At 44.5% G+C, this 16,660-nt stretch overlaps 1 protein-coding gene across 1 annotated transcript in view; it reads right to left on the bottom strand.

Moving 5' to 3' along the window:
- LAD1 (ladinin 1) overlaps positions 1–16,660 on the bottom strand; it is a 41,411-nt gene that overhangs the window by 8,803 nt on the left and 15,948 nt on the right. The window contains exons 3-7 of the mRNA XM_069971429.1: positions 15,055–15,514; positions 3,473–3,621; positions 1,374–1,524; positions 524–589; positions 52–110 (exon numbers count right to left, since the gene is read on the bottom strand). Of these exons, the coding sequence (XP_069827530.1) occupies positions 52–110; positions 524–589; positions 1,374–1,524; positions 3,473–3,621; positions 15,055–15,514 (885 nt within the window). The remainder of the gene's footprint in view (positions 1–51; positions 111–523; positions 590–1,373; positions 1,525–3,472; positions 3,622–15,054; positions 15,515–16,660) is intronic.

Consider the following 16,660-nt stretch of genomic DNA (forward strand, 5'->3'; position numbering starts at 1 on the left):
CCCCTTAAATTAAAAAATGACTTACAAACTAGCGTAGTGGAATATACTAACCTGCGTCTAAGACCGCTACTTGCTTGGGTCTCACTCTCAGTTTCAGGCAATCTCACTATCTGAAATCAGAACAAACATAGAAATGAAAAGTAGCAGCTACTGTATGGATGCAGCTCACAAACCTCTCAAAAGGATGGAGGGGAACTGGAATGGCTTTACCTTCATCAACCAATACAAATAGACAAAAATAACAAAGTATAAAATAAAACAAAATAAAGTATAAAACAACAAAGAATATACATATAATTTTTTTACTTGGAACATATATTAAAGCTGTTATTTTCTATTTAGTATATTCAGGGATTGAATTCTGCAATCCTGTACATCCATTATACAGTATATTATATATACTGACATTTGGCACTTATTCATACTTATCATTATAGAGGTATCTTGAGGACTATACACTTTGATGTTTTTATAGAAATTTATTAGTTCAAACAGATCGAAGGTCTGAATTTATTAAACTTACTTTAACAGAGCTGGTAAAAGGAGTGAACCTTCTGAAGGGCGACGATGTCTGCTGGGAAGCCGCATCCTGCACAAGAAGAATAGATCTGTAATTCTTTATGATAAACGGGAAAACAAGTAAAAGACATGAAGAAATTTGAGGATTAGTCAATTCATTTGTATTTAGGTATGGTTAGGCTGGGTTTACACTCATTCGGTGATCTGGCTCAGTAATTTGCTACTGCACCGGAGGGAAGGGGATCTTTGAACTGATCCCATTCATTTGAATGGGACCATTCAAAGCATTTGGCAATTCAGATTGCCGGACAGGCCGTAATGGGATGGGTAAGTCAGAGCTGCAGAGGCACAGGGATGGGTAAGTCAGCACTGCAGGAGCAAAAGGATGGGTAATTCTGTGCCGGATGGGTAATTCTGCGCTGCAGGGGCACGGGGATGGGTAAATTAGCGCTGCAGAGGCACAGGGATGGGTAAGTCAGAGCTGCAGGGGCACGGGGATGGGTAATTCTGCGCTGCAGAGGCACAGGGATGGGTAAGTCAGAGCTGCAGGGGCACGGGGATGGGTAATTCTGCGCTGCAGGGGCACGGGGATGGGTAACTCAGCGCTGCAGAGGCACAGGGATGGGGAAATCAGCATTGCAGAGGCACAGGGATGGGGAAATCATCGCTGCAGGGGCACAGGGATGGGTAAGTATACTTTCTTTATTACGTTCCCACACCCCCCTTTCTGTCTGAGATGTTTAACTTTTGTGGGACTTCTGCTATAAGACAATTACTACCAAGAACACAAAATATTTACAGAATTTACAGAATATTTACAGAATTTACTGAATTGTAACCTATTGTTTCCTCACCTGCTTGTCACTCTGAGTTGTGTTAGATGCTGGCGGAGACATGACTTTAGTCCTTACTGCTCTTGTTGCAGCTGGGGCTTCGTCTGTTGCCTCCTCAGGTATAGGCGGTGGACTTAAGATGCCACTGTGCTGGCGGAGGATTTTCACAGAGCTTTCAAAATATGGCAAAAAATAAATAAAAACAAATTCATAATCATTACAGACTTAACGCAACTCCATACACAAATAAATGGACACCACTATATTATTGTAATGGGCAGCAGATGTGCTAATGAACCAGCTTGACTTTAGGTTTCTAGGCCCTCAGGGTCTTAACCCATTATCCAGCTCAAGGATGCAGAAGCTGGACTTTTGCACATAGAGAACTCCAGGTCTACAGGTCTGGTCCCAGTGTGGGTAGCTGCTGGTCCTAAGAACCAGACAGTGCTGGGCAGAATCAGGGCAGGAGGCTCCAGATGCAGGTTAGACAGTTCGGGTCGGCAACAGGAGAGGCAAACGGTACAGAAGGGGCCAGACAGACAAATGTAATCCAGAGAACAGGCATACAGTAGTTCAGAATACACGAAATAGAAGGCTCAATAACATATCTTTACTCAGGAAAACAAGGAAACGACAATGCTCAGGCAAAGAGAACCGAGGATGCTGTAAGGCACTGTGCGCTGATGCCATGGCATTACAATTATCTAAGTAATACATCCAGGTGCTATACCTTAGCAAGTCTTCAAAGAAAACCAAAAAGTTGACATTTTATATACAAGGAATGTACACTTCTAATAAAAATTATAATAACCAATGTTTTATACAAATCGCAAAGTCCCTTAAAAAACACTAAAATAAAAATTGTATCATCCAAAAGAAAGGATGGTGGCACTCACCAAGTCCTTAATGAATCTTCTTTATTGAGCAGTGTTCACATTGCAGAGATAGACCAACCAACGTTTTGGGCCACTGCGCTACTCTTTAAAAGAAAAGTCTGGGCAGGGGAATTTTTTGTGGCAGGGAGGGGGAGAAGTGTGTACGCTATAAAGTGTGGGGCAGTGTGTAGAAGCATAGAAGATTGTCGGCAGAAAAAGACCACTGGCTCCATCTAGTCTGCCCTTTTGGTATTTCCCTTCTTATTATCTTAGGATATATATATGTATATACCAGGCAGGTTTACATTCTGTTATTATAGATTTACCTACCACATCTGCTGGAAGTTTGTTCCAAGCATCTACTACTCTTTCAGTAAAGTCATATTCTCTTTTATCTTTCCCCCAACTAACCTCTCACTGTGTCCTTTTGTTCTTGAGTTCAGTTTTTTTTTTTTACTAAAAGCACTTCCCTCCTGAACCTTATTTAGTCCTTTAACATAGGTAAAGGTTTCAAGCATGTCCCCCCTTTCTCTTCTTTCCTCCAGACTATACAGATTCAAATCCTTAAAGGGAACCTGCCACCGGGGACGCGGGCACAGAGCCTGCTCGACCAATCCCCCCCCCCCCCCCCCGGTGCAGCCTCCGTGTACTTATCCTTTCTGACGAGTCCCGTTCCTGGAGCCGGTCCCGGTATGAAGATATCAGCGCCCGAAGCCGTGCGCGCGCCGCTGAGATGAGTCCGATGCCCATAGAGAATGACGGTTCCCGGCATTCTCTATGGGCGTAAGACTCATCTCAGCGGCGCGCACGCATGGCTTTAGGCTGGGTTCACACTACGTATATTTCACTCAGTATTGTGGTCCTCATATTGCAACCAAAACCAGGAGTGGATTAAAAACACACAATGTTGAAATTGAGTGGATGGCCGCCATTTAATGGCAAATATTTGCTGTTATTTTAAAACAACGGCTGTGGTATTGAAATAATGGCCGTTATTTACTGTTATATGGCGGCCATCCACTCAATTTCAACATTGTGTGAACAGAGCCTTACTGTGTTTTTAATCCACTCCTGTTTTGGTTGCAATATGAGGACCACAATACTGACTGAAATATACTTAGTGTGAACCCAGCCTTATAAAGTATGACCCACAAAGCACCACCATTATACCATGTTACAGACCAATGTTATAGTGCAGATGTAATAAAAACCTTATGTAAAATAATATTGTTACCATTTTCTTACCTTACAAACACTTGGCTCTTAAATGTGTTGTTTCCGCCGGTGGATGGTGAAGCTGAACTGCTGTCCTTAGTCTCTGCATCTGAAGGGGTTTGAACCACAGAATGACTGACGCTGGCGGAATTCTTCCGATGTTCTGCTGTATTCTGGTTCTAATAAAACATATAAGATATATACATATCTTAAACAGAGTCATGTTACCTAAGGCTATGTTCACACTACATAAGCTACGTAGTAATCACGGCAGTTGTTGCATATATGCAACAACGGCGGTGATTGCTACATAGCTTATGTAGTGCTGCCTTCTATGGAATCCCGGCCAGAGTGTATACACATAGGGGGAGATTTATCAAACATGGTGTAAAGTGGCTCAGTTGCCCCTAGCAACCAATCAGATTCCACCTTTCATTTTCCAAAGAGTCTTTGAGGAATGAAAAGTGGAATCTGATTGGTTGCTAGGGGCAACTGAGCCAGTTTCACTTTACACCATGTTTGACGAATCTCCAACATTGTATACACTCCGGCCGGGATCCCTAGTGGCACCACAAGAAACTGACATGCCAGTTTTCTGCGGCCGCAAAAACCCTGTCAGTGCTCACAATGGAGCGTGCGGCTCCGGACGCATTCTCCATTGTAAGCAGCCGGGAATTCGGATGCGGACGCACACGGATGTGCCTGCATCCGAATTCAGCGGTGGTTAAGATCATCCCACTGGTACTGCAGTATCGGTCGGAATAATCTTCTCTGACACTGGCTGGTGTCATGAACATGGCCTAAACCTGACAAAGATCATTTAAATCATCTTAAGATGGGTTAACACTACGTACATTTCAGTCAGTATTGTGGTCCTCATATTGCAACTAAAACCAGGAGTGGATTGAAAACACAGAAAGGCTCTGTTCACACAATGTTGAAATTGAGTGGATGGCCGCCATTTAATGGTAAATATTTGCAGTTATTTTAAAACAACGGCTGTTATATTGAAATAATGGCCGTTATTTACTGTTATATGGCGGCCCTCGACTCAATTTCAACATTGTGTGAACAGATCCTTTCTGTATTTTCAATCCACTCCTGGTTTTGGTTGCAATATGAGGACCACAATACTGACTGAAATATACGTAGTGTGAACCAAGCCTAAAGGGGTATTCTCACCACAACAAATTTATCTAAAACAGTAAGACATTAAAAGTTAAGAAACTTGTCTGACCAATATCATTTAGGGGGAGATTTATCAAGCTGGTGTAAAGTAGAATTGTTTTAGTTACCCCTAGCAACCAATCAGATTCCACCTTTCATTCCTCACAGATTCTTTAAAAAAATAAAAGGTGGAATCTGATTGGTTGCTAGGGGCAACTGAGACAATTCTACTTTACACCAGTTTGATAAATCTCCCTTTTTTTCTCTCCTACATGCTAAAAGTAGTTTTTTTTTGTGACAAATCCTAGTGGCGATACTTAGGCCTCATTCAAACGTTCAGTAATTTGTCTGGGCCTCAAAACCTCCCGCTATTTTTTTCTGTGATCTGTGGAAAATCATCTGTAATTGCATCTGTTATTGCATCCGTTTCTGTAAAATGTAAATAGTACTTGTCAGGAACACGCGGGCCAACCTGCGCCAGCCCTGACAAGGGGGAGGGGAGACCTGATCACAAGAGGCGGAAAGACCTAAAACAAGGTCCAAAGAGGGGAGAAGGACAAGACAAGGGGATCGGAGGAATTTGGGAGCTCTAGATTGCCCTAAGTTGCGCTAGCCCTACAGGTCGATTCACATCACGCACTCACGCTTTACGCTCTGCTCCCGGGCCGTAACTCGAGTGTAAATCGCCACCTGCCGCCTTCTGCACACCCAGACACCAGACACCCACTTGGCCACGAACACTGCCTGCTCGCTGGCCAACACAAACACGACACTTTGCTGTATCTGGACCCACCAGTCGCTGTCATACACGTGACCCACTGACCGCTGCCAGACACACATCCACGAAGCACGCACACAGAACTTGGCTATGTTGGGACCCACCGGCTGTCGTCATACACGTGACCTTCCAGCCGCTGCCAGACACCCAAACACAACATACATACACAACTTTGCTGCCACCACCCTATCTATTACGTTACTGGGGAGACAGGGAACCCCAAGAGTGTTCCACTCGCAAGCAGACACAGCCACACGGTAGAGTAAGCCACCCGGTCATACACTATACGGTCACACACCGCACATGCACTCTTCCTGGAGCTAACTAGGTTCGTTTAGGCTACAAGACAAACCATCAAACTTTTAGGTTTAATGCATTAAAATGGACAGTACTTGGTTACAAAAAGATGGATAACAAAAGACATACAGACGCTGCAAACAATTAAAACAAAAGGGATAAAATAAGAAAGTTCTAATACTTAGCAGAGGGATGCGTTGTATAGGCTCTTCCTTCCCAGGGGATTTGGGCTTAGAAAGTGGTGCACAAACCAATTCAATTGGATCCCCAACTTTGTGACAATGACATGTTCCCTAGGTCTCACTTTTATGTCAGACCTGAAAGGATTGGCCGGAGGGACGTCACTTGACATCTCTAACTCAGCCCCTCTGGGCAGAGCTTTAGTCACTGCCCTAAGCCATCAAGGGAACACACCTGGGAATATCAAAAAGATACTTCCCCAGGTGCCATATCAATGGTACGGGCCCCAGCCCTTTTTCATAATTCATATCTCGCAGTTCTGATTCCTGGCATATCAAACATGATATGCCTCGGACACTCAGAAGGTGAGATACCCCTTATGTAATGATGAGAACAGTCATGTTTGGACTTCCTGCGATGTCCTCATTATCCCCAACACTATGGTATGGCGTCCGTGGCTTTTTTTTTATTTTGACAAAGTTATGAAAGATTTCATATTGCTTTTCATAAAGAGCATCCACCCCCTTCTGGCATGGAGTCAGTGATCCTGCCTCAGAGGTGCGAATTCAACAACAGCCACAATCTACTCCACCATCTCCTTTGCAGCTCCGCGCTTATTGCCCCATGCAGAGAGACTTTTGGTCTTTTACACAGGGTAAACAGACGGCGTGACTCCAAGCTAATCAATAAGTCCATATGATTAACTTGGATCAGCTATGGGCCTGCCCAATCTATAAAATATCAATTACAATCTATAAAATATCCACTGCACGAATACATATAAAACACACCACACATAATACCACTATGCATATTCATGAATAGGGACAGGGCTGTCCATATTCCTCACAGTACTAGTTTGCATAGATTTGATCCTTGTTTTGTACAGACGTCTCAGATGTGACATCCGTAAAAAATATGGATCCCCTAGACTTCTATTGGTAATCTGTATCTGTAATCCTAGTGCAGATGACAATCCCCACTAGGACATGTCCTTTTCTTTTTAACAAAACAGATTACAGATCAAAATTAACATGGACTGTGTGAATAGCCCAATATAAATCTATGTGCTCTAAGTTGAGCCATTATTACGGATCCGCAATTATAGACAACTTTACTGGACGCGTGAATAAGGCTTTAGAATAAGACCATAATAAGTATGCTGTTACAGTACTCGATTGTTTCCTTTTATTTGTATTCTTTGCATTGTTTTTATATCTGTTTACATCTGTTTACATCTGTTATCAGCCGACCTCCAGAATTGGTGGATTTTCTTTTTTAATAATGAATCACACTTTATGCACTTTATGGATCTGATGAAGTACAACAAGGTGCATGAAATTCGTTGTTCATCATAGCATTCATATTATTATTATTAATAATAATACCTTTTTTATAAAAAAAAAAAAAAGGAGCTACTGTGAGGTTTTAAACAATTATATATATATATATATATATATATATATATATATATATATATATATATATATATACACACACATATATCCCTATGGGACCTTTGCACCAGTGCCAAACATTAACTATCCTAGAGGAGAACACCCAGCTCCACCCCCCCCCCCCACACTTTTGTCTGCTACTCTACTTGGTGCATTATCTGTTGTGATCCCCTATGTACACCAAGAGACCCCTGTCCTTATACAAATCCAACCCTGTCTCCTCATTTTTTTTTTTTTTTATTTATTTATTTTTTTTTTTTCATTTTATTGGCAGCTAAACCAAGAGTTGTCTTTTCATGGTAAAAAAAACATGTGTTCCTCTACAGGAAGTGAAACTCACAACTGCAATTACCATTCTGCAAGGAGACACCTGGTACTTTTCATATACTGTATCTGTGCTTCTATGATGTGGGAAAATGCTTTTATTCTCTGATGCAAAGAGTCAAAGAGGTGTTTCTTAGCCCCTGAAGTGCTGAGTGCTATGACATCTCTTCGTTCCCCCTCCCATCACTGCTTGTCCGGCTTCAGAATCTCACACCTGTGCATAATTTAGATCCACAGGAGTGATATTTGAAAAGAAAACTTGGCTTCCAGTTGACTGCAACTCCAAGCAACAAAAGCTTTAACCCAATTGGTGCTGCTAAATACGGATACAGCATTGTTTATCCTACATGGTGTCGAAATCCATCCACTGTCATAGTTTTTTTTCTGTAGCTTCACATACCCCAAAATTGTACCAATAAAAAAGGCCTTCTCGCAAACAATAAGACCTTATTGGGTTCTATCAATTAAAAATAAAAACATTATGGATCTTAGAAGGAGTCAAAGAAAAAAGTAAATAAATCAGGAACGCTGCATCAGGAAGTGGCTAATTATTAAAGTGAAACTTTATTACTTTGATCTTTATTACTTTAGTACTATGCTTGGAACAAACTTCCAGCAGATGTGGTAGGTAAATCTACAATAACTTAATGTATATACATCCTATATATCCTAAGAGAATAAGAAGCAAAATACTAATAGGGCAGACTAGATGGACCCAGTGGTCTTTTTCTGCGGACAATCTTCTATGTTTCTAGGATGGGCCATCAATATCCAATTGTTGGGGGTCTGACTCTCAGTGGGACCCGGATGATCTGCAGCTCCTTGTGGACCCCGCACTTACTCGCTTACTGTCAGCGCAAGTAATAGTGCTGGCTGAGAGCGGGGAATGAGGAGCAAGTAAGCGCTGATCTGACAGGTCGCCGCTCTCTTGCTCCCGAAGATCGCCCCATGTAATAGTGGCTTCAGTCAGACCCCTACCGATTGGAAATTGAAGACCTATCCTGAGAATGAGCCAAGAATAAAAAGTCCTGGGGAACCCCTTTGGAAAAGCAGAGCACCCTCTCTCCATTTTACCGCCTTGTGGCTCCAGGACATACATGTATGCCATGGGAGAGATACCGCTAACGCTTTAAAGTTTTTTTTATTTTAATTTTATAGGGTTTTTCCATGATTACAATTTGACATATACATGTACCCAGGGCCGCCGATAGGGCAGTACAAGTGGTACTGCCGTATGGGGCCCGGACCCTAAGAGACACGGGGGGGGTCCCGGCGGGCCCGCCGGCCGCCGCCCCCCACCGCTACGCTAGGGGGGCCCGCACGGCCCCCCTTGCCACCTGTTTCTGAGCATCCTGAGAAGCTGCGGCCGCGCAGCTTCTCCGGATGCATTGATCGCTTTGATGTTCCGCCCGCACATTGAGCGGGCGGAACATTGAAGCGATCAGAATACAGGAGAAGGACCTGTCAGCGTTCTCCTCCTGTATTCTCTCCCATAGGCTGCCGGCACTTCATACCAGCAGCCTATGGGAGGCCGGGATGTGACCTCTCCGGCAGGCGTGATCATGTGACGTCATCACGCCTGCCGGAAGTCCCGTCCCTGCGGCTCGCAAGATGGAGCCAGAAGAGGAGGAGGAGAGCTGCTGCCTGCAGCCACAGCGCGGATTAGGTGAGTAGGATGTTTGTTGTTTTAGGGGCACCTCTGGGGGCATTATTAGTGTATGGGGGCACCTCGGGGGGCATTATTAGTGTATGGGGGGCACCTCTGGGGGCAGTATTAGTGTATGGGGGCACCTCTGGGGGCATTATTAGTATATGGGGGCACCTCTGGGGGCAGTATTAGTATATGGGGGCACCTCTGGGGGCAGTATTAGTGTATGGGGGCACCTCGGGGGGCATTATTAGTGTATGGGGGCACCTCTGGGGGCAGTATTAGTATATGGGGGCACCTCTGGGGGCAGTATTAGTACATGGGGGCACCTCTGGGGGCAGTATTAGTATATGGGGGCACCTCTGGGGGCAGTATTAGTATATGGGGGCACCTCGGGGGGCATTATTAGTGTATGGGGGCACCTCTGGGGGCATTATTAGTAGTGTATGGGGGCACCTCTGGGGGCATTATTAGTATATGGGGGCACCTCTGGGGGCATTATTAGTATATGGGGGCACCTCTGGGGGCATTATTAGTGTATGGGGGCACCTCTGGGGGCATTATTAGTATATGGGGGGCACCTCTGGGGGCAGTATTAGTATATGGGGGGCACCTCTGGGGGCATTATTAGTGTATGGGGGCACCTCTGGGGGCATTATTAGTGTATGGGGGCACCTCTGGGGGCAGTATTAGTATATGGGGGGCACCTCTGGGGGCATTATTAGTGTATGGGGGCACCTCTGGGGGCATTATTAGTGTATGGGGGCACCTCTGGGGGCATTATTAGTATATGGGGGCACCTCTGGGGGCAGTATTAGTATATGGGGGCACCTCTGGGGACATTATTAGTATATGGGGGCACCTCTGGGGGCATTATTAGTGTATGGGGGCACCTCTGGGGGCATTAGTATATGGGGGCACCTCTGGGGGCATTAGTAGTATATGGGGGCACCTCTGGGGGCATTATTAGTATATGGGGGCACCTCTGGGGGCATTATTAGTGTATGGGGGGCACCTCTGGGGGCATTATTAGTGTATGGGGGCATTAGTAGTGTATGGGGGCACCTCTGGGGGCATTAGTAGTGTATGGGGGCACCTCTGGGGGCATTATTAGCTCATGGGGGAACCTCTGGGGGCATTATTAGTATATGGGGGTACCTCTGGGGGCATTATTAACTCATGGGGGCATCTCTGGGGGCATTATTAGTATATGGGAGCACCTCTGGGGGCATTATTAGTATATGGGGGCACCTCTGGGGGCATTATTAGTATATGGGGACACCTCTGGGGGCATTATTAGTATATGGGGGCACCTCTGGGGGCATTATTAGTATATGGGGACACCTCTGGGGGCATTATTAGTATATGGGGGCACCTCTGGGGGCATTATTAGTTCATGGGGGCATCTCTGGGGGCATTATTAGTGCATGGGGGTACCTCTGGGGGCATTATTAGTTCATGGGGGCCACCTCTAGGGGCATTATTAGCTCATGGGGGCACCTCTAGGGGCATTATTAGCTCATGGGGGCACCTCTGGGGGCATTATTAGCTCATGGGGGTACCTCTAGGGGCATTATTAGCTCATGGGGGCACAGCAGGGAATCCTACATACAGGGGGCATCCCACACAGCGCAGTTACTATGGGAGCCTACAGGGGAAGAAAGGAAAGGAAGTTGCTAGAAATGTGCGGAGCCTAAATTGTTTGTCTCGCAGGTTCTAAGGGGATGAAACGTATCTGGAAGGACTCATCATGGAGGTCTGGGCCGGATGGAGAGGAAAAGGGAAAGTGACGCCTCAGATCAAAGAAGACGTCACCTGTGAGTCCCTGTATGACAGTTTTCTTATTTTGTAGAACATCATTTAGTAGGGGCGCCCCGAGGTGACAGCTACAACATTATCTGTACTCAGAGATATCACTGTGTTATCTGTTGTGTTACATAGGACTGCAGGTGACAGCTACTACATTATCTGTACTCAGATATATCACTGTGTTATCTGTGGTGTTACATAGGACTGCAGGTGACATCTACATTATCTGTACTCAGAGGGATATCACTGTGTTATCTGTGCTGTTACATAGGACTGCAGGTGACATCTACTACATGATCTATACTCTGAGATATCACTGTGTTATCTGTGCTGTTACATAGGACTGCAGGTGAAATCTACTACATTATCTGTACTCAGAGATGCCACTGTGTTATGTGGTGTTACATAGGACTGCAGGTGATATCAGGTGATTTCTCCAGGTTGCAGAAGTTCAAACTTCATCGTGCCCTGGTGTGCTGGTGTCTGTATGTGTGTATACATGTGTGCTGGTGTCTGTATACATGTGTGCTGGTGTCTGTATACATGTGTGCTGGTGTCTGTGTGTGAGATCAATTCTAGAGAACTGGCTCATATACCCCATTTTTCCCAGTGGCTTAAAATGTAACCTCTGTTATACAGTTATAAAATTGTAGAACCTAAAGGTGAACAAGGTGCAATTCAAAGAGACACTTACTTGTATAGCTGTCTCTTGTGCTCTGTATGCAGTGCATTATACTCACCCCTGCAACGTACAATTTATAGCGTGTCTACAAGCCCAGCGGGGCTCATTATGATGGAGACTAAAACTTATACAAGAGTGGGGTAGGGGTTCCCCTGTATTCAGAATGCTGTTGAGTGCTAGGCAATGCCCCGTCTGGGATTATTGAATTACGAGGGTCTATGCAGAGCAGGATAAAGACACCTCTGCTGCACAAACAGGATCTCCTAGAAAGCGTTCTCACTGCCATGTATTCGCTATCACTGGCTTGGGTGAGCTAAACTAGTCTGCCTGGGGGGGGTGTGATTTGTATATGCTCACTAACATGGAACAGCCTCATTATATTAGCCTTATCAACATATTCTATGTTAGTGAGCATACCGGGGGGGGGGGGGGGGGGGGGCGGGATATTGGTGAACATATACAAATCAAACAGCCCCCCAGACCCTCGAAATTCAATAACCCCAAACGGGGCATTGCCTAGTACTCAACAGCATTCTGAATACAGGGGAACCCCTACCCCACTCTTGTATAAGTTTTAGTCTCCATCATAATGAGCCCCGCTGGGCTTGTAGACACGCTATAAATTGTACGTTGCAGGGGTGAGTATAATGCACTGCATACAGAGCACAAGAGGCAGCTATACAAGTAAGTGTCTGTATGGTGACATTTACATTGCACCTTGTTCACATTTAGTTTCTACAATTTTATAACTGTATAACAGAGGTTACATTTTAAGCCACTGGGGAAAATGGGGTATATGAGCCAGTTCTCTAGAATTGATCTGAACCAAATTATACCTCCCAGCAAGGCGTGGGTCGAACACACAATTTTTTTTTTTTATTAATGTGGGGGGCCCAGACACTTTGGTTGTATGGGGCCCCGAAATTCCTGATGGCGGCCCTGCATGTACCCATAAGAAAAGGCCAACTAACTCTGGTGAAACAACAGGTAAGATACTGTAGCTGGCACTACCATGTAATTCACATTGGGATATGGAAAAATAAACGGTGCAGGCGCAGGAATGTGTTTAAATTGTTTTGCGGTGGTGCTCACCCCTGTTTGAAAAATAGGTAGATATAGTTCCACACAAAATAGAAAAAAGGAAAAATTAGGAGGGCACTCACCGTTAAAATTTAACTTTTATTTCATTTCTTTAAAAATCGTCCATTCGGTTAGGTACGAGGACGCCAGCTCCGGCGTGATTGTGAAGGGCGTGACAGCTGTTTCACACGTGATTCGTGCTTCTACAGACCCTGTGATTCGTGCTTCTACAGGTCTGTAGAAGCACGAATCACGTGTGAAACAGCTGTCACGCCCTTCACAATCACGCCGGAGCTGGCGTCCTCGTACCTAACCGAATGGACGATTTTTAAAGAAATGAAATAAAAGTTAAATTTTAACGGTGAGTGCCCTCCTAATTTTTCCTTTTTTCTATTTTGTGTGTAACTCTGGTGAAAGCCTTTTCAGCATCGGTCGGCAGCAACATGGCTGGCATGCATGAGTGGGAGATATGATGAATAATGTTTATTATCCCTCACTTCCCTATGAGGCATAAAGCCAGCCTGGTTGAGATGGATAACATGTTGGAGTTACAGTAGGTGGGAGGCTATTATTTTTGCGAACAGTTTAAGATCTAAATATAATAGAGAGATGGGTGTCACTAATTTTGGCATAGGGAAGCATCTTTAATCTCTTTTGGTATAACCGTAATGTGCATCCAGAGAGAGATCATTTTATATTTGAGACATTGAACTGCAGTTTTCATTGTCTGGAGCACATATCTAGTAACGCTAAACCATTTTCCATATAGCTGACACCTCCAGGAATATCAACCATATTACGTTTTTCTGTAATTAGCAACAGACAACCCTTACCTACCAAACCTTCCCCTACGTCACTATCCTTACCTACCAAACCTTCCCCTACGTCACTAACCTTACCTACCAAACCTTCCCCTACGTCACTAACCTTACCTGCCAAACCTTCCCCTACGTCAGTAACCTTACCTGCCAAACCTTCTCCAATGTCACTAACCTTACCTGCCAAACCTTCTCCAATGTCACTATCCTTACCTGCCAAACCTTCTCCAATGTCACTAACCTTACCTGCCAAACCTTCTCCAATGTCACTAACCTTACCTGCCAAACCTTCTCCAATGTCACTAACCTTACCTGCCAAACCTTCTCCAATGTCACTAACCTTACCTGCCAAACCTTCTCCAATGTCACTAACCTTACCTGCCAAACCTTCTCCAATGTCACTAACCTTACCTGCCAAACCTTCTCCAATGTCACTAACCTTACCTGCCAAATCTCCCCCTATGTCACTATCCTTATCTACCAAACCTTCCCCAATGTCACTAACCTTACCTAACAAACCTTCTCCAATGTCATTAACCTTACCTACCAAACCTTTTTCTATGTCACTAATCTTACCTACCAAACCTTTTACTATGTCACTAACCTTACCTACCAAACCTTCTCCAATGTCACTAACGTTACCTGCCAAACCTTCTCCTATGTCACTAACCTTACCTGCCAAACCTTCTCCAATGTCACTAACCTTACCTGCCAAACCTTCTCCAATGTCACTAACCTTACCTACCAAACCTCCCCCTATATCACTATCCATACCTACCAAACCTCCCCCTATATCACTATCCTTACCTACCAAACCTTCTCCTATGTCACTATCCTTACCTACCAAACCTTCTCCTATGTCACTAACCTTACCTACCAAACCTCCCCCTATATCACTATCCATACCTACCAAACCTCCCCCTATATCACTATCCTTACCTACCAAACCTTCTCCTAAGTCACTATCCTTACCTACCAAACCTTCTCCTATGTCACTATCCTTACCTACCAAACCTTTTCCTATATCACTATCCTTATCTGCCAAACCTCCTATGTCACTATCCTTGCCTACCAAACCTTCTCCTATGTCACTATCCTTACCTACTTAACCTTCTCCTATGTCACTTGTAACAGGTCTCTGCTCGGAATACACTCCATTAATACAACCTGTTTATATCTATCCTTCAGCTAACCACACAAACATTTGGGGCCTAAGTAACAAGGCATGGGGGCGGAGCTGCAGTGACTGCCTCCGCCTCCCATCCACACACACACTTGATATTGATTGAATAACATATTCCATAGCCATCTTACACTTATGTTAATCATATTCAGGTATAAACGTCTTCTTAAGTCTTCTTACGTTTCTTACCTGGATGTTGCGTTCTTCATGAGCGCTTATTTCTTCATGTTCCACGTCCTGTGCTTCCACCATTTTCTTCTTTTCTTGGTGCCTGGTGGGTTCCTTATTTGATTCTTCATTAATACCATGATGTGTTCTTTGTTTTCCTTCGGAGTTTACAGGCTCCCGACATTTTTCATTGAGATTGTCTCTTTGTCTATGAGAGTTCCGGTTATTTGGGTTTGGGTTCTCTCGTTCCTGAACGTCCTCACCTGAACCACGGGGGTTCGGACTTTTTTCTTCATTACTTGTAAGCTCAAGTGTCTTATGAGAAGGGATTTTCTTACCTTCAGATTCTTCTTTGTGACCCTTATTGCTGTTATCATATTCTTTTTGAGTTTCTTCATCGTCTCTCTGAAATTCCTTGATGGTTGGATTTTGTTGCTTTTCTTCTTTATTGTGCGAGCTTCTTACCAAGTTGGCAGAGGGCCTGGATTAGGGATTAAACAGATCCACATCTGAATAGGTGCTGGTGTGTCAACAGACTCTGCAATAGTACTAGTGAATAGAAGAAACTTTGTAATCTTATTATTAGAGAAATATGCCTCTTTCTCCAAATATCATCCCCATCTCCTGTTCCTCCTCTCCCAAACTCATCATCAATCTGAAAAAAATGATCAAATGTATCCTGAGAGGAAAGACAGATTAGCAACTTGTGTTAAGGCACCAATCACCTGTTTTCTATAACAGTCTATAGAAAGGGGGGTGGGGGGTATAGAAGAAAACAGAGACAGACAGACTGCAGAGAAAATACAAATTAGTATAAGTATTAGTATTACATTGCTAAGTACTGCTCTATAATGGTCGCCATGCTGCTGCTGCTTCTTAGGATATACTATAATGAGATAGAAGAGAAGGATCCCTCTTCCCATTTTACCCGACCTGAAGCCTACGGGACCCGGAACCCCTGACACCATAGGAGACCTGGCTGTGAGGTCTGTGCAGCCTTTCGTGGAGCCCTGGTGGCCATACTGTTCTGTATGACACCCAAAGGCAGATGAGTGTCACATTCTGCTCAGCTAATCAGTAACTGCCTGAGATGGGACAGCCCCACAGCCAGTGATTGGATGAGCAGGCTGTCACTCTTGTGTGGTGAGTGACAGCCCACTCAGTCAATCACTGGCTGCGGGGCTTTCCCGTCTCAGTCAGTAGTTAACTGAGCAGACTGGAGGCGGTTGAAGATGCCGAAGACACAGAAGAAGACACAGCGGGAGCGCGGACAGGTAAATTATGCACCAAAACTGCACTAAAACATCCAGACAATTGTTTAGCTGTTTTTGTGGGGGGGTTTCCAGGAAAAATTAACTTTTCTCCTATCCACAGGATAGGGAAAAAGTAGGATATCAGGGGGGGAGGGTGAACAGTGAATCCCCATGAGGTGACGTCCCGGAAACACACTGGCTAGAGGCTTTTCATATTAAAGCTATGTACACACACTGTAAAACAGCAGTGTCAAACAACAGACGCTATTTGCGGGCACTTTTGGTTGTGCCTATAATCCAATTAGCCATAGACCTCTGTGCAATGTACGGGCGGCAGCACGGCCATACATTGTGTGCACAGAGGGTTAACTACA

Source organism: Dendropsophus ebraccatus, chromosome 5 (genome assembly GCF_027789765.1).
Source record: "Dendropsophus ebraccatus isolate aDenEbr1 chromosome 5, aDenEbr1.pat, whole genome shotgun sequence".
In the NCBI taxonomy this organism is placed as follows: domain Eukaryota; kingdom Metazoa; phylum Chordata; class Amphibia; order Anura; family Hylidae; genus Dendropsophus; species Dendropsophus ebraccatus.